This window comes from Diceros bicornis, chromosome 5 (genome assembly GCF_020826845.1).
Source record: "Diceros bicornis minor isolate mBicDic1 chromosome 5, mDicBic1.mat.cur, whole genome shotgun sequence".
In the NCBI taxonomy this organism is placed as follows: Eukaryota; Metazoa; Chordata; class Mammalia; order Perissodactyla; family Rhinocerotidae; genus Diceros; species Diceros bicornis.
This window is the reverse complement of record NC_080744.1, coordinates 92,876,322-92,899,233: the sequence shown is the minus strand read 5'-3', so window position 1 is coordinate 92,899,233 and position 22,912 is coordinate 92,876,322. Positions and strand designations below refer to the sequence as shown.

The following is a 22,912-nucleotide window of genomic DNA, read 5'->3' as shown; positions in this document are numbered from 1 at the left end:
CTCTGTCCATTTCTCCTGACACACACAGCCCTGTTGGTCTATTTTCTGTTTTTCACTTTGATAGAGGCATAGGTATAAGAAATACTTCCTTTTCCTGTACTCCACTGCAGATGCAGGTTATGTGGCACCTGACACTGTTGAGCCACAACAGGTAGGGTGAGGACTGTAGACAACTAGGTCGTGTACACTCCAGCCCCCCAGTTCAAGCTCAGTTATGTCATGTCTTCCTATTTTCCAAGAGAAACTAGAAATTTGGATTTTTCTGTGAAATATTCAAGTTTTTAAACACTGGACATTTATTCAAAGGAAAAGAACCCCTAACACTAAAGTGGGTGGAGGCAAACCCTCGTGCTGGGCAGCTGGCCTGGGGCCTCCTGCCAGGCACCAGCCCTGCAGTGCGGGCACACCTCATCACATTGTCGTCGATCTGCATCAGGGATGTGGCCGTGTAGAGGCGGCTCAGGTCCGTGTCCTCCAGGATCTGGGGTTTCTTCACATGGTCTCCAAAAAGAGCTTGCCTAGAACAAGACACGAAGTAAACAGAGAATAAAAAGCAGACGATAAACCAAATCACCACATTGTACCCATGAACTATCTTACAATTTTATTTGTCAGTTATACCTCAATAAGGCTGAAAAAAGATTTTTAAATTTAAAAAGCAGACAATAAACAACCACAGCCGAGCCTGCCTCCCTGCCCAGAGGCAGCCAGGAGACAGTCTCTGACAGAGCACATGTGGGTAAGTTAGAAATAGATCCCGTCAGCCTTCAGAATGTCACAGAGGATGAGCTGCACTGTTGGCTTTTGAATAACTGAAGAAAGATGAACGTCAAGACCTTATTTTCCTTTTCAGGGGCAGCTAGACAAACTAAAGATTGGGTTCGAGCCTAGGTAAATATCACAAAACTTTCACTGCAGGGGAGGAGGCCTCAGGAGGCCTCTGTGGTGAGTGGGAGGTGGTCGGCCAAACAGTGAGGGGCCTCAATCTAAAGCTGTGGGGACCTTGTCTTTACACTGGTGTTGGCCCTTCTCCCTTTGGCAGAACTTCTTTCCCTCTATGAGCTGTTTCTGTCGCTTAACCCATTTAGCATTTGGGCAAATTGAGGGTTCTCCAACGTGTTGGCTAAAAAGCTAACGTATACTCAGAGGAGTCATCATTTCTGTTAAGAAAAAGATCCATCTCGAGAGGATGACAATAAAGGTAGACATGAAAATGTGTGCGTTCAGTCTTCCATTCCCAGCCAGGGCTCTCAGTCTCACAGCTGAAGGAGGACTGGGTTTGCTTTTTGGCCTACAGCGGGAAAAAGTCATCATGGAAACTAAGTGTTCTGGGATCCATTCACAACCTTGCCCTAAGAAGAGGAACATATTTCTTTAGCATTTATTTTTTTTTCAAACAATTATTAGGAAGATTATATACCTATGAGACAGAACTTACAATTTAAAGCGTCTTCATCACACAGTGCTGTATGTCAGTTATAGCTCAATAAAATTGGGAAAAAAAAATTTAAAAAAAAAGGACAATACTGATGAAAAAAAAATCTTATCCCTAAACTTTCTAGATGTTTGGCTTTCTGTGGTAAATTCAAAAAATGTAAATACATGTAAAGCACATCCAAAGATGCTCCCGATTTTTAAGAATTACACGATGGGGGGCTGGCCCCGTGGCTTAGCGGTTAAGTGCGCGCGCTCTGCTACCGGCGGCCTGGGTTAGGATCCCGGGCGCACACCAATGCACCGCTTCTCCGGCCATGCTGAGGTGGCGTCCCACATACAGCAACTAGGAGGATGTGCAGCTATGACATACAACTATCTACTGGGGCTTTGGGGGGAAAAAAAGAAGGAAGATTGGCAATAGATGTTAGCTCAGAGCTGGTCTTCCTCAGCAAAAAGAGGAGGATTAGCATGGATGTTAGCTCAGGGCTGACCCTCCTCACAAAAAAAAAAAAAAAAAAAAAGAATTACATGAGGGACCTTCTGGACTAATTAATTAGTGGCAAGACTGGGCCCTGTAACAAACAAACGTTCCCCGGGAGGAGTCACTTTTCCTTCCAGAGGTGTGGAAAGGCAGACAGAGGACGGGGACTCAGTGTCAGAGGCCTTACTTCACCCCTTTTGAAACCTCAGCTGAGCCATATCAGGCTCAGGGCCCCGCAGACAACTGATGCTCAAACACCACGAGCTGAATGGAAACAATTTATGTCCAGCCAGCATGGGGGACATAAGTCTCTCTCCGTCCTCCACCCACCTGACACGAGGACCTGAGGACGTGCCTGGCAGCCTGGCAGCACCAGCCCTCCCCAGGCGCCATGTGAACCCCGCCCACAGGAAGCCCGATCTGGGGTGCATGGTCTGGCCCAGCAGTACCACATTTTCTTTTAACCAATGAAAGAAAGAGAATAAGAAACTGATCATTCAGTCGACTGCCTTTCCTAGGATGGCATCAACCCCCCCCAAAACTGTATTTTTGATTATGTGCCAGGCTCTGGGGGGAAATCAAAACAAGCCCAAGCCCTGCAGTGCTTGACAGCTGAGTTCAAGACACAGGATTCACACCAGGGAAGCAACGGAGAAACAGCTGGAGGTGGAGGAGTTGGCTTCAGGGACAAGGAGGACAGAGATGGACCTGAAAGGATGGGCTGGGTTTAGACAAGCAGAGATGATAGGAAGGGCATTCTCGGCAAGGGCACGGTGTGTGGGAGAGGCCAGAGGGCTCTAAGTGGCCCAGTCCAGCTGGAGGGCTGGGGACGAGTGGGGGAGGAGGGAGAGAGGACATGAATAATGATAATCAAGGTGATGAAATCATCGCTGGTGTTTACTGGGAGCGACAGCACACCAGGCACTGCTCTAAGCACTTGTCAGGGGCCAACCCACCCAAGGATCCTGAGGAGAGAGGCAGGACGAGCCTGGTGAATCTGCGGATCCTACGCTTTGCACCAGCGGCTGGGCTCCTGTGACACTGCTGCTTGGTCACAACCCCAACACGCCCAAGAACAAAAGCAGCCTACGGAGAAAGGCTCCTGAGCAATGACAAGCCACCCCCAGGACTGCTCTAATTTGGGAAAGAATGGTGTAGAACTGGTTTCTCGCCTTGGATTTGTTGGGAACGATGAAAGCAGAAAGCCAAGCCATGTATGAATTTGGTAGCTTGGGACAAGTTTGTTTTCTAAGCAAATAACAAAGCGGTCAGCATGGAATCTGCACCACCTTGCCCCTCTTTTTTTTTTCTCCTGAAGCAACAGGAGTTCTGGCTTTTTTAAGTGACTGAAATAAGCTCAGACAGGAACTGTCTTCTGAGAGAAGGGAAGGCGACGCACCTGTGCGAGAGGATGATCTTCTTCATGTTGTCAGCCATGAGGAAGTTGTAGAAGCGCCGGCACTGATCCCACTGCATGAAGGTTTCCTGGGCCCTGAAAGAACCACGAGCCAGAGTGAGGGGCTGCGTCCCAGAGGGGACGCGGCTGGCACAGGCCGGGAGGTGAGGCTCTTGCCCCTGGAAAAGGAGCTTGCCTGGAGGATATGAGCTCCCTCCGCTGGGACAGGGGGCTTTGATGTGTAGGTACTTGACTATCTGAGTACCTATCTATAGGTAGAGACCTTATGGAGACACCATAACAGCGCTGCTGAACGTGAGACCCCATCGAGAAACCTCTCTAAGGCCAGAGGTTTCGTTGGTGACACTCCCGACACCCTCTTCCACCGCCTTCTCATCATCACAGACCCTGCTAGAACCTACCAGTGCCAAAATCAGCTTCAACTGTCATTTGAACACCTTCTCTACTCGGCTTCCTACCCTGCAAACAAGCTTTTCTGGCTTAGTAACAGGAGGGTGTGGGGGAAGGGTGGGTGTGCAGAGGTACAGTGCAGCGGAAAACCTAAAAAACTTCTTTTGTTGCTGTTTGAGAGGCAAAGGGAAATCATACAACTTGAGCTTTCTTTCGATTAGCCCTAGAACATTTAAGGGGCAAGGAAATGGAAGGAGAAGTAGAGAGGCGATCCACCCTTCTGGGCCCAGTTGGAGGGGCTGGTCCGTTCTGAGTCTTTCTGCCTCTAGAGCTAGTGTGTATGGCTGGCATGAGCTAGGCCTGCCTGATGTGAGGTCACCATGACCCCCCAGCAGTGGCACTCGGCAGGTAATATTATCCCCGTGTCCAGATCAGGAGACCAAGGACTCAGAGAGGTCAAGGGACTAGTCCTGGGTCACACTAGAACAGTGAGCGCAGCTGAGGTCTGGGCCAGGCCTGCCACCCCGTGTGGCGGGAGTAGACAGCACTGCCAGCCTTCTCTAGAGCCTCTGCGGCCGACCTCCCTGCCCTCATGTCAAGTGAACAAACACCGATGCGCTAATTCCCCCACTCCACTCAGCAGCACCCCCACCCAACTCCGTGCTCTCCTCCCTTGAGTGTGAACCCAAACGCAGCTGCCACGGAGTCCACGCTAACCTTCATCTTGCAGGTTTCTGAGTCTCGAGGCCTGACTCCATACTGGGAATGAATCTGGGTGTCACTATTCCCACAAAGAATCCATCGTTTTCATATTCTAGATGGCAAAAGAGGGGACTGGGTGGTTCATAGATAGTTTTTAAAAATCCAGGGAGTTTATAAAAGTAATTTCCCCAAAGCTGCCACACTTCAAATTTGAAATGGCAAATGTTTCCCATAATATTGTGGTTAAAAAATAAGAGGTAGTGGGGAGTTAAAAGTAAAAGAGTTTGTGTATTTCATGGTCTGTGACACGCTCAGGAAACACAGGCTGAAGCTCAAAGTGAAGACTAACACCCCCTTTGAAGATCAAAAGGCCATTCTACAAACGCACGGGGGCCTCCCCAAACACCGCAGGAAGAGGAAGGATGGGCCAGATCACTGTGGGAGGGGCCCCAGCTAAGGCAGGACGGTGGACACTTGCCCCTTGGTCTGAGGGAGGAGGGAGGAGGTGCTGCCTCGGCTGGCCCCTTCTCCTCTGACCTTGGACCCTTCCTCAGAGAGTCAACGGTCTCGGAATCCCAGCTTTCTCTTGCCCTCATCCGTTTCTCCCTTTGCTGACCTCCTAACTGTTTTTGTTGGCATGTCCTTCGTGTTAGAGGGAATGCAGAGGTGAGGTAAGGAAGGGAAGAGGTGCTGACCATAAACTTAAGATATGAAAAGATGCTCCAACACTGCAGAAGATTCTCCATTGTGCCCCTCACTGAAAGGCTCTAGGGATTCACAGGTGCCCAGGGTGCAAGGAGAGACAGGGATAAGGATGCTAGGACCAATGTTTCACCCAATCAATGGTGGCTAACACTGATTCCTAGTATCTTTGGTAATTTTATACTGGTTTAATAAGACATAATCAAGATTAATGTGTTATAAAAACATTCATTCCATATATTTAAAAAAAGGCCTGATTTCTTCAATACCAACAACAGCCTGAAAAGAAATCAAAGAGAGGGAAACCTATAGACTAAAAGAAATTTAAGAGACAAATCAACAAAGGCAGTGTGTGGGCATTATGCGGATCCTGATTCAAATAAGGCAACTGTTGAAAAACTTCTGAGACAATCAAGGAAATCTGAACACTGACTAGAAATGGGATATTAGGAAATTATTGTTAATTTTTTGCATGTGATAATGGTATTGTAGTTATATTTAAGAAAAAGTCCTTAGAGTCTTTTGGCGCTACCTAGTGAAATAGTTACAGATGATATGATATCTGGGATTAGTTTTAAAATAATCCAGTTTACGGGGGAGGGGTGAGTGGATGTGGTGTAGAGGAAACAAGAACGGCCTAGAGTTAAGCATTGTTGAAGCTGGTGGTGGGTACACAGGGGGTTTAATATCCTATTCTTTCTATTTTATATGTGTCTAAAATTTTCCATAATAACGAAGAAGGAGAAGGAGGAAGAAGAGAAAGAAAGAAAATAGAAAATCATTTTGGATTATGAGCTACTAAAAATCATTTGCCCTGCTGAGCAGAGTCAAAAATCAAAGAGATACAGAGAAGAGTCAAAATTAGTATTAACTGGTTAATTGTGAGCCTCCACTACCATTTTCGGGGATGGTAACGTGACCAGCAGGTTATCAGAACCTCTATACACATAGCCTTGTCAAGAACCTCACTCATGCAGCTCCCATCAAAGCCAAACTCCAATTTATTTGCCCTGTTCTTGCAGTGAGAGGAGGCAGGAGACAGGACCAGGCTAGTGTGGCAAACGAGCCCAGGGCATTGGGGCTGGTGATGGGATGAAAGTCTAACAAGATGTCCAGGCCACCGGGCTGGCAAGAGTTAGAGCAAGGACTTGAACTGTGGCCCATCTGACACCATTAGGTAGTTCACCAAACTCTGCACAAGCCACTTAATGTCTCCAAGCCTCAGCTTCCTCATCTGTCAAATCAGAGGGTTGGACTAGAGAATCCATTTGCACACCCAGATTGCTCCATGGCTGAAGTATCTAGACAGTTCTATCACAGGCCCGACAGAGGCCACCCTGGGGGACCTGGGTGGTGTCTTCATTGCTTCTGCTAATGGTGGATGGAATTCTGTAGACAGGGGTGGATGTGGTGAGTAAGAGAGCTGGCCAACTAGTGGTGTCAAGAATGGGTCTGAATTCTGGCCTCGGCTAAAGAGACCTGAAGGCTGGGCAGGCTCCTGGGCTAGGCGGAGCACGCATCTCATAAGGATGGGGAGAATGTCTCCCTGGAAACTAGATGACTCGACCAAGAAGGTTTAAAGAGAAAGGTGATGGTGGTAGGGAGGGAACACTCAGATGAAACTGAGACAACATGGCGGACAGGCTTCAAGTATGACAGGGTGATGAGAACAGCAGTCATGAGAGTAAACAGGAAACAAGGGGAGGGATAGAAGGGGAGGGAAAGACGACAACTACAATCGCAGGTATCAGTATGCCACTGGGCAGAGCACACACAAAGTGAACTTAACTCAGGAGAGTACACAAGATCTCAGAGGGATCAGTGAGATTTGCTGAGATGGGACCAGGATTGGAAGGAATCCTGTGATGGATACTGGGTGGCTATTCAAAAAACGAAAACTTTCAGGAAGAGAAGCAGAAAAGTGCTATATGGCAAGAAAACACTTGTATTGAACCCGAAGTCCAAGGTGGAAAAAGTGTGGAGAATGTCTGGATGAGATCTGCCAGGTCAGATAGAAGAAATGAATTTTACATTTCTTGATGCAAACCACAAAATGGACACCCAAGCCAGAGGACTTCAGCTCTCTAGACAGTGAACGAATCCTTTACTTGGCTAAGCAGCAGAACTTCCAAGTTCCTGACTTGCCTCTAGACAGCTATGTTCTCCAGAAGACAGAAAGGATGGAGGAAGTGCTCCCCAGGCTGAGCTAGACACTGGTCCACCAGGAGAAACTGGCTGAGGACACAGGAGAGATGTGTGGAACCTGGGAGAACGCAGCCAGGTCATACTCACAGGCAGCAGAATGCTTTGTATAATCCAGAGGGAACCCTTGTTGGTAGGAAGGCAGGTTTCATAAACTCCAGAAAGAACTAGGATGACTCCAAAAGGGATGATGCCTCCCAAGAGCTGCAAAGCCCTCAAAAAGTGAATCTGTCATTGAGATCACAAATGAGAAGACAGTACCCCAAAAAACCAGTATGGCTTCACTGGGAGTCTTATTCCAGAATGATAGGTATGGACTTTTAAAGAACTTTATCCATCCATCTACCTACTTAATTATTGTCGAAACAAAGTTCTTTTAAAACCTTTATTTCTAATCAATGTAACATTAAATAATAAGATATCATCCATACTAGTTTCCCAGCCATCTGCTGGTGAGGGATTTCTCTTTGAACGGTTAAAAGAATTTTAAAAGGTGTTGTGGAAGGAGATGGAATTTTAAATCCCTTAGAAGAAGGTTCAAAAACACAGGTGTCTACAATTATGTTTGAGTTGATCAATTAGGCAAGGAAGAGATAATCCAAACACTCATGCTGTTGGGGGACTGATGAGAGAAGGCTCAACTTTCCAAGTCATACTTTGCAAAATGAGTGGACCAAGCATTGATTAAAGGAACCGAAGCTGGAAGAGAAGGAACTGGGGAAAGAATGCATCTCCACCCAAAGGAATGCAAATCTCCTGGCTCAAAGAAACTACATCTCAGAGTGCTGAGGGACTGTGACAGCAGCCAGACAGCTTCCCTGTGGTCTCTGAGAAAATATGAGAATGAGAGAGAGATTCTGTAAGACTGGGATGGGTACATATGACTCTCAAATTCGAAAAAGGGAAAAGAAGGCAGAGGTCCTGCAAATTAAGATGCGTGATGAATTTATGGGATGTGGAGGTAGGCAATATGAAAAAATACCTTGAAAGTAACATGCTAATTTAAAGTACATTAAGTGTTTTCCCAGAATGCTACCACACCAATGTAAGAAAACTTTATTTGGGGAGGGTGGGGTTCCCTTCCAGGCTTGCCCATGTAAAATCTTTTTATTTTTGAATTGTGGTATAAAACACATACCATAAAATTTACCATCATGACCATTTTTAAGTATATAGTTCAGTAGTGTTAAGTATATTCATATTGTTGTGTAACAGATCTCCAGAACTTTTTCATCTTGCAAATCTGAAACTCTATACCCACTAAACTATGACTCCCCATTTCCCCCTCCCTACAATCATATTTTTACATAGTGGCCTTCCTCTCTACTTTTAATATAGACATTCTGTCATGTTATGCATTATCTTGATTTTTTTTTTTTTGGTGACAAAGATCAGTCTGGTGCCAATCCTCATCTTTTTGCTGAGGAAGACTGGCCCTGGGCTAACATCTGTGCCCATCTTCCTCTACTTTATATGGGATGCCGCCACAGCATGGCTTAACAAGCGGTGCAGAGGTCAGAGCCCGGGATCCAAACCTGCGAACCCCGGGCCGCCGCAGTGGAGCTTGTGCACTTAACCGCTATGCCACCAGGCCAGCCCCCATTTTCTTGATTTTTAAAAATAAAAGCTGCTTCGTCTTCTACTAAATTTGTGTATCACAATTTATAACTCTCTCTCATGCTGGACATGTGGGCTACTGTTAACTTGGCCTTACAAGACAGTCATACTGCAGTGGGAGCAAAACCAGGACCAGCCTTGAACAGTGTGGCCTCTGAGATGAAGGATGGCGGAGCCTCTGGACCCAAGAGACCCAGGCAGAGGCTCTGGGCTACCAGCTTGGGTTCAGGGGTTCAGGGGCAGGGCTGACCTCCAGAGAGGTCATTACTTCCAGCTAGTTCAGCTTGAGAGTGCAGGCAAAAGAAAACTATCCCTCCAACCTACTGGGGAGTGGGCCCAGAAGCCCTCATGCCTGCCTGGCTGGGCTCTGTGGTAGGATGGGGCGGGGAGCTCAGACAGGAGAAGGGATGGCCACCCGCCAACTCCCTTTCTTCCTTATCAGAATACTTTCCCTTAGGATGTACTTTTACAGGAATGGGATTACTAAGTCAAAGCATATGTCATACACCCTCATTTTTCTGATTAAAAAAATTAACAACAAAAAATAAACAAAAATCCCTGAGGCACTGAGGGCAAACCATTTGGTCAGCTTCACAACTGACTGGTGGAAAAGCTAAGCCATTTCCTAGGTTGGAGTCCTGCCCATAGAGTTTTGTCTCAGCTCAGCAGATTTTTCCCCTTCACTTAGCTCTGATACAAAATTACTGATTGTTAAAACTGTTGGACAGCTCTTCAACTATAAACACAGATTCGATGAAGGTACAATTCTACTAAGGGACCTTATGAACAATAACGCTCGCTTTTGTCATAAACTCATCCATAGTCTGGAGTTTGCCCATTAAAAGCAAAAGAGAGAACAGATACGCCATTCGGCAGGACAAGTGGTGCCTGGCCCTTCTCCTTGGCAGGAAAGGCCTGCTAAAAACACTGGGATGTTCAAGTGGCTAAGACTTAGTGACGCTCACACACATCGCTAGGAACACAGCCAGGAACATAACTGCATTTAGGGAGACCAGGTAATTCCTCTATTGTCCTTTATGGGGGCTCTGTCCCCAGCCTGGGCACGGTGCTACTGTCCTCCTCACCCGCGCCTCCTTCCAAAATCCCTCCCCACTTGACCGAGGACTTCCTTGGCACCCATATGCCCACTGTGTAATCTATTAGTGACATGCATTTGTTGGCTTGCTGCTTTGTAAACACCATTCTATTGCCATTAAGTTCTGTGAGGCTCTCCGTCACACTATCTCTTATACCCAAACTGCAATAAAATGCTTGTATTTTAATCCTATTATTATTGGCAGATTCTGCAATGCAAGATTGTTGAGGTCTTCTTCAGAAATGAAGAATTGATTTTACCTGAAACCAGACCAAAAAACCTTCCCTTCCCTTTTTGTTAAACCCTGTGAGGGCAGGGAATTTCTCTGGCTTGTTCCCAGCTCCATCCCCACTCCCTAGAAGAAAGAATTCTTACTGAAAGAATCAGGGAATGAACGAATCTGTGGGGATCTTCAGGCACCACTACTTCTCCCTCTCACATTCCTGTCTGGTCGCCATTCGCTGGATGAATTCATAATCAAGGCTCTTCATAATCAAGTTTCAGATGATTAACTAAACCAGAGAGGTAGACTGCCTCTGACCACACAGATGTCCAGGGCTGGTTGGCAGCTGTTTATGCTGAGGGAACCTGTGAAGTCGGCTACATACCATGTAGTTCCAGGGCTTTTGTCTCCCTCCTTCGGGGTTCAGCACATCACACAATGAAGCTTGTCAGGTAGCAGCTAGACTCTGCTAACTACAGCAAGCGGGCGCTGGCTTCCGAGCCATGAACTAGCTCTGGCTAGAGGGGAGGTGCGCTACAAGACGAGAAGCCAGAAGGGGGGACGGTCACTGACAAGCGGTTCTCTAGACTCAACCAGGAGGATTTACCAGAAGCATCGACTCCCGTGTGGCCCCCGTAGAGGTCGATGAGCCCTCCCTGCTCCACCTCCACGAAAGGAAGCATGGCTGCCATCATCCCAGTGCTGAGAAGGCTCATCGCCCTCAAGCCTTGGCAGGAAAGAAAAGGTTACACTGGTTTAAAGTGAGGCACTCTCCTTTGGTGAGGGGACCTGCGTCCTGGGCAGTGCCAGCACACACAGTGCGATGGTGTCTTCCTGACCTGTCACCAGTTCCCATGTGTAGGGCCACAGGATCTTGGCCCCAGCATTAGTCTCTGTGCTCCAGAGGATAAAGCTGCCTCTTTCTCTCCTCACGCACGAGGCTGATGTGACGATAAGTAACTATGAGTATGAGGGCCTTGGAGGTCTCAAAGAGGGGTGGTATAGACTATGTCTACAAAATGTACAGACCCTCACAGATGTTAGTTGCCTAGCTTTTAAACCCTTGCCGTAGTTCGCACACCTTGGTTCCCCAAACGTGCGGCTCACGTGCTCTTGCCAACAGCAGATGGCGCTACCGCAGCAAAATGAAATGAAGCTATTGTGTCATTTAAGATCTTGTGCATTGGGAAAATAAAAGAAAACAAACTTGTCCCACACTCTCCTACTAATGAAATCCAGGGCTCTCTGAACACAGAGTCAGTGTTCACAGGAATTTCACAGCACTTGGTTTAGCAGGGGATGCCCGCGATTCCAATTTCACGGAGGATAGAAGGCTTGCCACAAACTGGACCATTTGTCAGTGAGAGCGAGCAGGGTCCTCCTGCCAGGCCCGCCCCCTTGAATCTTGTGGTAGGCCCCTTGCTCACCTCTCTATTATCCCAGTTACTGGGCAGGATGGGACTTTGGTGAATTCTGGTTACATACTGGCTATGAACTGGGAGTTGAATATTTCTAGTCAAGCAAAGATAAAGGAATATGTCCTTTCAGCTGGCTCTCCAGAGCGTAGAGGGGAGTGAAGGGGAGGATTCCCAACAGAAAGATCGGGGGACCAGCCTAGGCCTGCAATACTAGAGCCGGAGAGACCACTGAGGTGCCAGGCCCAGTAACTGCCAAACGTGGCTAAATATCAGCAGTCACCTGTGAAACGTGTCCAAATGCAGATGTCTGGCCTCATGCCCAGACTCATGAATCAGAATCTCCAGGGGTGGGGCCCAAGAAACTGAATTTATTTCTAACACGATCCCCCAAGTGATTCTTAATGAAGTGAGACAATCACCAGCTCACCAGACTGGTCTTTGTGAGCCACTGAGCTAATCTGCTTCTCATTTGACAGTGGCTGATGACGACGATAATGAACAGTCACCGACTGACTTTCTAGGTGCTTCGCGCTGTTCTGAGTACTTCATACTCATTTCACTCTCACAATGGTGCTATGACGTAGGTACTATTTATTATTACTGTCATCCCCATTTTGCAGGTGAGGAAAACTGGAACCCAGGCCTTGGTCCTAGAATTCAGGAAAGGTTCCATCAGGGATGTCATTCATGCCTACTTTGGGTACATTTAAATGCTCCTTTTTGGCCAGGTTGAAGCCTCATAGGCAGAGGCTGAATTCTGGCCCTTTGGATGTGCTGGCTTCAAATTCCAGTAATACATATTTTTAGAAATAACAGAGATAGCCTCTATCCATCGGAAAATGATGAAATAGGTTTAAACTATACCATGAGAGATATAGGTGAGCCAAAAAGGAAGGATTCATTTGTAATGCAAAAGATATTATCATGAAGAATGAGTACAGAAAAATATATGAGTGCACTTGACGAGTCTGGAGAGATGTGTGCGAATGAATGTGTGTGTGAGTGTGGTGACTGTCGAGAGCTCTGGGACCACACTGATCTGGAGGGGGAGTCAGAGCAGACGATAATGCCCTCCTAGGACTCATCCTGCAGAGACCAAGGAGCAAGATAAACTTGACCTAGTAGGTCATCTCCTTTGTGGCGACGCCTGGGATGCTTGAGAGAGACGGATACTTGAAGGTGAGGGCTCAGATTAAATGACTTCTGCAGGTCCCCTCCAGATGCCATCTGAGACTCGACTCCTCTGTAGGTGGGAGGAATCTGGGATCATGAGGCCCAGCTCTCAGGGCCTGGTTTGCCAGTCTCCTGTGTTCTTCATAAACCCACAGGTCTACAAAACTCCTGGAGCGTGAAGGGAGTGAGTCACCTCACAGAGACTCCACCGGGAAACAGCAGCTGTGAAGGGTGGCTTTGGCTTAGTCAATTTCAGATCTGATCCCAAAATACAGCTGCATATCCCAGACTTAAGGGGTCTAAGAGGACAACTCCAGTGTATGATGTGGAAGCAAAACAAGATGAATCCAAGACCCAGAAACTTCTCCTCAGTCTGTCACAGCATTTCCCCTGACCTTCACGGACCAGTGTCTGGTGCACTGAGGCATCTCAATAAATGGTGTTAACTGAGGGACCGGATGGAAGGAAGGAGTGGGAGCATGTGTTGGGGGTCACTCACCTCAGTGCGCTGTACCCCTGACACACGCTGACGCAGCACAGGACCTTTTCTTGGTTTGCCTGAGTCTCCCCCAGGTATTTGCACACGATGTTACCACCAAGGCTAAAGCCCACGACGACCAGCTGGGTCAGGGGGTATGTCTTCTTGATGTAGTTGACCATGGCTCCAAATTCCCAGGTGCAGCCTGTGGACAGAGTAAAGCCACTCAATCATTTTAGGTGCATAAAGATCAGAGAAAGTACAAGCTGGAGGGTTACCAAATGGGTACCAAGATACTAACAGAGAGAGAGAGAAATACACGTGCGTGTGTGTGTGTGTGTGTGGAGAGAGAGAGAGAGACAGACAGACGGACACTTCTCCTGGGCTACCTGGAGAGAAGTTCCAAGATGCCCCTTGGTATAAGAGGAAACAGCATCAGCAGTGCCCAGGAGGGGAGGTATCGTGTATCCAACAGGTGTGCAATGCTCCTTTAAAGGTGACTGGTAAGAAACCTGGCTAGACGCTCACGGAAATCAAAACAGATATTCAGGGTGTGCATGAGCACATTTGTTCGCACAGATGTAAACGAGCAAGAGCAAAACCTTTGGGATTAGCTTCTTAGGCTACAAAACAGGATGCTATACCCATGTGTACCATGATTCATGGTGTTAAGAAGAGTACCAAGTGGATGTTATTTACAGGATCTTCTTGTCAGCATGGGGGAAGGAAGGAAAGAAACTTCAGTCCAGAGGGACGGCCAGGATGCTCTATAGGATTAGGATAAAACGTTCTTGGTGACGTACGGACAGGGTGCCAAGGGAGGCAGACCCATTCAGAAACACACAGAGGAGACTTCTCAGTGGGGCCCAGTTTGCCCAGGAGGGATGATCTCAGCTGGTGTCCCCTTGAGAAGTGGCTGAAGCCATGTTATGTCTCAGCAGCTTTGCTAAGAGGAGGTTAGTGGCCATATGTGAGTGAAGGGATTTATCACATCCTTCTAAGACCCAATCCCTTGCTCTTCAGGGAGCCAGTTTAAAGTAAAACCTAACAGGGAAAGTTAGGGACGTTGGCCAGAAGCATGTACAAGACAGACTGGCAGGAGGAGAGCATGGAGTTACAATGGAAACACAAGCTGCTGACCTCGGCACCAGCTCAGAGGTTTCGACATCCCTGATAAGAGCTGAACGGCTCCTTCCCTAACCAGCGAGGCACGGGGGGCACTACCATTTGAGCCTGTGGCAAACTCCCATTACATCCTTCTTCCTCTTATATTGGGATGCAGCCTAAGCCAGCACAACCCCACGCAGGGGTTCTCAAACTGTGGTGCATGTTAGAATCACCTGGAGAGGGTGTTAGAAATGGGCATTCCTGGGCTTAACCCCCAGAGAAGCTGATTCAGTAAGATGAGGGAATCTGCATTGAAAAAAGTTTTTGAATAGGTAACTCATGCACATGGCACAAAATTTAAAAGACATAGAAGATGTGGTAAAAGGTAATTTCCTATATTCTTTTTAAAAATATCAACAGTAGCACACATATTGTGTAGTACCTTGCTTACCTTTTTTTTTTAACAATATGTCTTAGAAAACATTGTGTAACAATACACATAAAGCTGCCCTGTTCTTTTTTCTTTTAATGCAGTATAATATACACTCAGGGAAGTGCACAGTGGGTGAATTTATACATGTTTACGACCATGTAGCCATTGCCCAGGTCAAGATGTAGAATATTCCTGACACCTCCGGAGGCCCCCTCATGCCTCCTTCCAGACAACAGCCCCTAGACTCTGACTAATGATCACAGTCGGGAAATATTGGGAGCACCTGAGGCTCGGAAGGCGGCAAAAGATGCTTAAGACTAAGGGAAAAACTGGAGGCCAAAGAGATGCTTGCTCCCAGCACGGAAAGATCAGGCTTTACTCTGAGAAGCAAGCACGTCTCTCTTTACAGTGAGACATCAGGTATCTGCTCTTTTCCTCCCTCCTGTATCCAGCAGGGTTGTGGCAGTTTGCAGGCCTTCAATAAACAGCTAATGACTTGAGTGGATTCTGATGGCCTCTGAGTGGGTCCTGGTGACAGGCTCCTGAAGGAACCTTGAACGCGTTAACTTTGGAATTTGAAGTGCCAGCCTTTCGTCCCCAACTAGGTCATTCATCCAAGTTTCTCTTTTTAAAAAGGTAGCAGTGGAAGGACTATTGTACCTCTAGGGAATGCTGGGTTTAAACTGCGGAGCTGTGACGTAAAAGAGGGGGGTCTTCAAAAGCACTCGGTGGCTAGCACAGCCACTCGGTCACACAACAAATAAAAAATTTAGAAATCCTGTTAGAGACATTCGTTCACCTCCCTCAGGCCATAAGGGGCCTTATAAACACGGCCTGGATGAGGCAGCCTGGCCTCCCAGCTGAGTGAAAGGGCTCTGTGGTCAGACTGCCTGGGCCTACCACTTAGGGGCCCCAAATGCTCCCAACTTCCCTCTGATGACAAGCAAGCCCTGGGGACGAGAACAGTCTACAGCTTCCGGGTTCCCTGCTGGAGGCTCGGAGTCTACAGGAACAGGATGGGGCCTGGGAACGGGTTCTTTTAACAAACACTCCAGATGGTTTTTATCATGCAGGAACTTTGGGAGATACTATGACCTTGGGCAAGTTACCCAACCATCCTGGGTCTGTTTCCTCATCTGTAAAATGGAGGCAATCATAGTAAATACCTCATAGAGTTGTTTGGAGGATTCAATACAGTGACATAGGTAAAGAGCTAAGACCAGGGCACGGAACATGATAAGCATCTAATGTTAACTATAACTGTTAATTCTCTTCTAAAAATATCATTTAAGTACACCCATGTTCATAGCAACTTTATTCACAATAGCCAAAATGTGGAAGCAACTCAAGTGTCCATCAATAGATGAATGCATAAACAAAATGTGGTATATCCATAAAATGGAATATTATTCAGCCTTAAAAAGGAAGGAAACACTGATACATGCTACACTATGGATGAACCCAAAGGATGTTATGCTAAGTGAGATAAGCCAGTCACAAAAAGACAAATACTATACGATTCCTCTTATCTGAGGTACTCAGAGTGGTCAAATTCATAGAGACAGAAAGTTGAATGGTGGTTGCCAGAGGCTGAGGGGAGGGGGAATGATTGTTTAATGGGTATAGAGTCTTAGTTTTGCAAGATGAAAAGTCTTCTGGAGATTGGTTGCACTACAGTGTGAATATACTTAACACTACTGAACTGTGCACTTAAAAATGGTGAAGATAGTAAATTTTATGTTGTATGTATTTTACAAAAAAAAAAAAATCATTTAAACAAAGAATTGTAGCTCAACACTTGAAAAGGCCAAACTAGATTTCTAGATTTTTCTCCAAAACAGTGTTCTTCAATCTGATTGCACATTAGAATCACATAGGGATCTTGTAAAACAACAGCAATAGACACTAATGCGTGGGCCCTGCCCAGACTAATTAAATCAGAATATCTGGGAGTGGGACCCCGGGATGCATGTTCTTTTGCAAGATTCCCAAGTGATTCCAAAGTGCAACCAGGGCTGAGAGCCCCTGGTCTAAGGACCAAGGATCTCTCTGGTTCAGATGGATGTGAGAAAACATTTTTTTGAGGCATCCTCCCACTGTCTCTGGAACATCCCTTTTCAGACTTCCTTCCCTTTCCACTTGCAGTAAACGACCTTCACACATGGGGGCACTGCTCTGCCTTTTGGAAGCATCTGAAGCAGGGCTGTTGGCCTGGTAGCTGCTTTCCAAACATTTCCTCCAAGCCAGGTTTCCACAGGTGGCAAGTCCTCCCTCAACACAACCTGGTACTTCCTCCAGGTCCAAGAAACACCTAACAAAAATAATCTTTAAGGGGCCGGCCCGGTGGTGCAAGCAGTTAAGTGTGCGCGCTCCACTGTGGCGGCCTGGGGTTCGCCGGTTCGGCTCCCAGGTGCGCACTGACGCACCGCTTGTCCAGCCATGCTGTGGCGGCGTCCCATATAAAGTAGAGGAGGATGGGCACGGATGTTAGCTCAGGGCCAATCTTCCTCAGCCAATAAAAAAAAAAAGGAGGATTGGCATCAGATGTTAGCTCAGGGCTGGTCTTCCTCACCAAAAAAAAAAAAAAAAATCTTTAAATCTCTAAATACATACAGTTGCTTTCTGGTAATCTTTCCTATAAAGAGTGAAATTAGAAAAGCTGCATTGAGGTTATACATCACTGCATGAATGATGCTCTAGCCCAGTGGTTCTCACAGTGTGCACCTTGGACAAGCAGCAACAGCATTGCCTGGGAACTAGTTCAAAATGCATGTTCTTGGGCCTCACCCCAAACCTATTGAATCAGAAACTCTAGGGGTGGGGCCTAAACAGAGGGCTTGTTACAACATAGATTGCCAGGCCCCACCTCCAGAATTCCTGATTCAGGAGGTCTGGGTGGGCTGAGAATTTGCATTTCTAACAGGTTCCCAGGTGATATTGATGCTGCTGGTCCAGGGACCACACTTTGAGAACCACTGTCCTAGTTGACAGGAAAGGTGGATGAAACCTCAATTTTCTGTTTCTTTTGTCTTTTAAAAGGGCAGTTCAAAAAGATGCTTCATATCACTCATAGTTAAATAAATGCAAATTAAAATGACAATTAGAAATCATTTTCCACCGCCCATATTAAAAAAGATGAACAAGTTTGCCAATACCCAAGACTGGGGAGGGTGTGGGGAACAGCCCCGCTGGCCCATCCAGAAAGAGTGTGCACTGGTATAGCCTTCAGAAAGCAATGTGGTAACAACATCTATTAAGGTTTTTAAAAGACCATTCCTTTGGTCCAGGAATTCCACTTTGGGGGACTTTATACTGCAGATGTGTGCACAGATGGATGCACATGTGTGCAAAAGTATGTAAGAATATTCATTGCAGCACTCTTTGTAACAGAAAAGATTTGGAAACAACCTAAATGCCCATCAATAGAGGCCTAGTTAAATTGCTGTGAAAAAGAACAATGCAGAGTCCAACATGCTGACGTGGAATGACTCCAAGCCATCTTAGCAGGGGACAGAAACAGGGGCAGAGCAGTGGGGATGGCACCACCTCATGTGCACTTGGGTTTTAAAGGGCTTATATGTGCACACATATCTGCTTGAGCATTCAATGAAAAACTGTAGCAGATAGAGATTTTCTGGAGAGGAGAATTGGGGGTCTAGGGTGAGAGGAAGATGTCGTTTGACTCACTGTATATAGACTTTTGCACTGTTTGAATGTTTTTACTATGTATATACATTACTTCAATAAAAATCCAGCCACTTAAAAAATCTAGTGAAAATAAAGAATAAAAAGAAAGATGCTGAAATCCCCTGAGACCGGTTTCAACTACACTAAAGACACTGAACATCTCCCTCATGCTGGAGCAGTGGTTTTGCAGCTTGTGCAGGGGACGTTATTTGTCTGCATAAGAAATGCTACTGAGGGACTTATTTTCAATTGTTACTAAAATCTTTACTTCACCATTTCCTTGAGGTTCTGCTTAATTTTGTTTATCCCTTGGCTAATTATTTATGTCTTTATGGTTTGTTTTAACACTGAATGAGCCTCATTAGGTTATAAATTCCAAAAAGCAGAGATATTCTTGGTCTTGTTTGCCACCGTATCCGTGGGGCCAGATGCTGCGTGGGCACTGGATCAGTATGACCTAAATGAATGGATGGAAGGCTGGATGCACTAGGTTGCAGGCCCTGTACTAGGATCTCAAACACAGATGAGGAAGCGGATTTAAAGGGATGAAATGACTTGCCCAGCCTCACGTGGTGAGTGAATGGGAGAGCTGGACTTTGGACCCACATCTAACCCCAGAGCCCAAGTCCTTTGCCTTGCATCCTAAATCTACACAAGTAACAAGACTGCAGGGACTTATGTTTTAATTATTAAAAGTCTTACTTTCTCACCATCTGATTCCTTTTAGACCCATCTGCCTTCACCCAAGTTGGAGCCTAATTATTTGAGACCTAGAGCAGATGCTCAGATGTCACTGGGGCAGTTACAAAACTTGGATTTGCTACACCACTGAGGGGCAATTACAACTAATTGTGTAGGCCCCCTGGGAGCCTCAGTTTCGTTAAACACAAACACATCTGGTCTGGATAAAGGGCTAGCCCTGCTTAATGCTGGACATGCTGTTGAGTGTTTTGTGAAGAGCTGCCATCTCTTCCAGGCAAGAAGGCAAGGATGTGGTGTCTGCCCAGCCCAGGATCAGCCTCCCGGTGGGTGCTGGGTCCTCCTGGGATCTCCATCTGATGGCGGTTACCACACGCTCTCAGTGTCTGGGAGCCCCTCCCTGGCCTGTTTCACTAAAAGCTACAGCAATCCGTTTTGTAACACTAGGAGGATTTTAATGAGGTTCTATGTATTTAATCCTTATGGAATTAGCACCAGTAACAAGATTAAGGTATCTAATTTTGCTGTAGCTTTCTAAGACAAGGCGAAATATGAGACACTAACTTGGCTTTAGAGAGATGAGTGCTACAGGGCCATCTTGGAAAAGCAACCTGCTGAGAACAGAAAAGACCTTTGTCCTCAACCTCCCACCCCTAAACAAAGAGAAGGCTGAGGCTGCCTGAAAGCTACTATTTCAAAAGCCATTTCCTCAAATGGCACTAACATGACTAAGTACACTCAAATACAGGGACCCAGAGACGTGGTGTTCCTCGTGGATGAAGACTTTGAGTCATCTGTCTCCCCACATCACGCCTGGGCCTGGCACGGGTGGGTGTGCCACCCATGTTAGCTAGGTAAGAAGGAAGTTTGAATCATGTGGCATGAAAGTACACAATACTGGCTAGTGTGACCGTGCAGGGGCTGGGAAAGAATTATCTAAATATCTTTCCCACTAAATTGAATCCAAGAAAATGGTCTGGTCAGGCAACAACATGGCTTGCTGGTGGGCCTAGCAGTCCCTCTCATTTTCATAGTGAAGGTCTGTGAGTCACTTCTTAGAGCTGTGGGGAAGCTACTGCAAAGCTGAGTCACTCATGAAGAAAACAGCTGCAGAAATAAAGGAGAGCCTCTTTGCCTATCTTATTAGTTGGACTTGTCCTTATCTCTGAAATGAAAATTTTCACAAATGACTGCTTTTAGCTTTGTTTTCTCAGGTATACAATGCCTAAAAGTGCCCTCTTCTGGCTGAAGGTTAAGTATTCAGACCTTACCCTGCAAGTGCAGACCCTGCCACTGCTTCCCCACAATCCTGCTCTCGATATTACCCCCATCACAGTCCCTCAACTCCGGCCCCTGGGCACCACCTCAATGCTTGGTGACTCTCGGCAGATGATCTTGTCAGATGTTTAACTAAGAGGCTTGAGCTTCTGCAAATTCACAGCCTTCACTTCCCATTCTCCCTCTCTCTTCACTCGTCTCCTCTTCCTCCTCTCTTGCCACTGTGTCCTTCTGCCATTAGAACACTTGACTGTTGCAGAGGCAACATAATTCATGGTTGTCATCTGGAATCATGAATACAATTCAAAATTGAGTCTGCATCAATTAAAATGATAGACATGAGAAGCTTATAGAAACATCTGTGTTCAGGATCTAATCAAATGTCTTCAGATAGATTGAGCAGTAAAAACAAAACAGAAGTTCCTTAAAAATCACTGTCTGCAACTCCTTATGGCAAGATGTCCTGGATGGTGGGTGATCTCCACAGGATGCTATACAGTAGGGTGACATACATCCTAGTTTGCCGGAGAGAGTGCTGGAGTTTGCCTGTTATTCTGATGCTGATGAGGTTGTTAGGAAGGTCCTCTTTCACTCTCAAAAGTGACTCAGTTGGGACGCTAAATTATATGGTCACCCCAGGTATAGGGCCTCTGGCCCTCCTAAGACTGAAATGCTGCCCTCCAAGCAAGGCAAAGTTTTCTGATCTTACAAAGAGGTTCCAAAAGATCGTTTAAAAAACAAGAAATTCCAGTATTAAACTCAGTTGGACATTTATGAGCTCCTTCTCCAAGCAAGTGAAGACAATGCTGTGATTTCAGGGACCTCTTCTCAGCTTGAGGCCAGAAAGTCATGTGTTTAGAAACAAGGGAAGGGCCCCACTTCACTGTTTAAACTCAGAGGAAAAGGCAATTTAAATCTTTGCCAAAATGCTCTAGCTTGGTGTTCGGTCATAAGTTCTCAGTAGGATCATGATCCTAAGGGAATCAGTCACCTTATGCGGGCCAAAGCCAGGTTGTTATTTTTATTCCTTTCATCTGATATACAAGAGACTTTTAAAAACTCCTAATTTTTTTCTCTCTTTGAATCAAGATCAAATGCGCAGACCCTTTGTCACTTGGCTCTTAACTTGCTGGACATAAAACTTCAAGAGTGAATCTTAGAAATGGACGTCAGAATAACCACAATTGGATAATTCTAGTTTTCAGTTCATTTCCTTGGCTGGGAGACTTGATCCAGCTTTACTTTGCTCTGAACGTGAATACTGGACTGTGGGGATAAAGCACTTAGCCAAAGACAGAAAGATGGAGCAGAATGTTTCTTGAATTTACTGGTCTTATGCAGCATCATTGACAAAAATACTCATATTCCAAACATTGTCTGGGCTAGAAAATCAATTAAGTCGATAAAGAGTAAGCCAACATGTCTACTGCTGCACTGTTCCAATTAAAGATTAAGCTCTTTATAATAAATACGCTTCAAAAAATCTTCAAGACTTCTACGTCTTCCTTCATTTTCAAGTGTTATTCTTTGATCTCATCCACATGATAGGGTTGTGTACCCAGTCTGATCCAGGAGAGCACTCTATTTCAATAAGAAATTTAAGACTGATAAATTTCACGCTTGTGGGTTCTACTAGTCATCCTAACGGTTTCACCTTTTGTGTTTGCTCAGATCAGCTAATATCATTTAATTCATCAAAAGGGAAATATTTAGTATTTGCTAGTTGTAAAAAAATCTATGAACTATACTGATGCAAGTGGTGAGGAATATTTTTTTTAATAAAATAATTTTTAGAAAGTTAAAATATAGCTAATAGAGCATGTACTACAATAAAAAAACTTGCCAGCACTGACTGTAAGAGTTGACTCTGAATTTAGAAGCCAGTGGCTTTGAGCTGGAGGCATGTGACCCTGCTCCTGGGCCCACCAGATCTGGCAAGGAGCCAATACTGCAGGTTGTGCAGCTAGAAAGCAAGCGTGGTCTCCTTCAAAATAACCACCTGGGCCTGACCATCCCTGTAAACAGAGCCACAACTCAGACCAAGCTCCAAAAACAGACTTTTATGCTAAACAAGCAGAGCTTCTCAAATTAGCCCTTGCCAAAGTTCACATGCAGTCAACTGTAAGGAACTGAGGTCGAGGCTAGATCATTTAACTGTTCAAGTAAAGTTTTGCATTTTCTTCTCTCAGCTGGCTCACAGAAAACACAAAGTGAGAGTGAAAGACAAATAAAGACAATAATCATTGCTATTTACAGTATTTGCTGGACTCCACGCCATACACTTTTATATTCATGCCGTTTCAACAACCTTTGTGAACCAGGCACTCAAATTCCTGTCTGTTGGACTCTAAAACACAGGCTTTTCCTTATGC

General features: G+C 45.9%; 1 protein-coding gene across 1 annotated transcript in view; it reads right to left on the bottom strand.

Moving 5' to 3' along the window:
- The window catches only part of ABHD2 (abhydrolase domain containing 2, acylglycerol lipase), a 96,557-nt gene that overhangs the window by 6,221 nt on the left and 67,424 nt on the right, over positions 1-22,912 (bottom strand). Inside the window, exons 6-8 of the mRNA XM_058542423.1 lie at positions 13,358-13,541; positions 3,318-3,410; positions 408-518 (exon numbers count right to left, since the gene is read on the bottom strand). Of these exons, the coding sequence (XP_058398406.1) occupies positions 408-518; positions 3,318-3,410; positions 13,358-13,541 (388 nt within the window). The remainder of the gene's footprint in view (positions 1-407; positions 519-3,317; positions 3,411-13,357; positions 13,542-22,912) is intronic.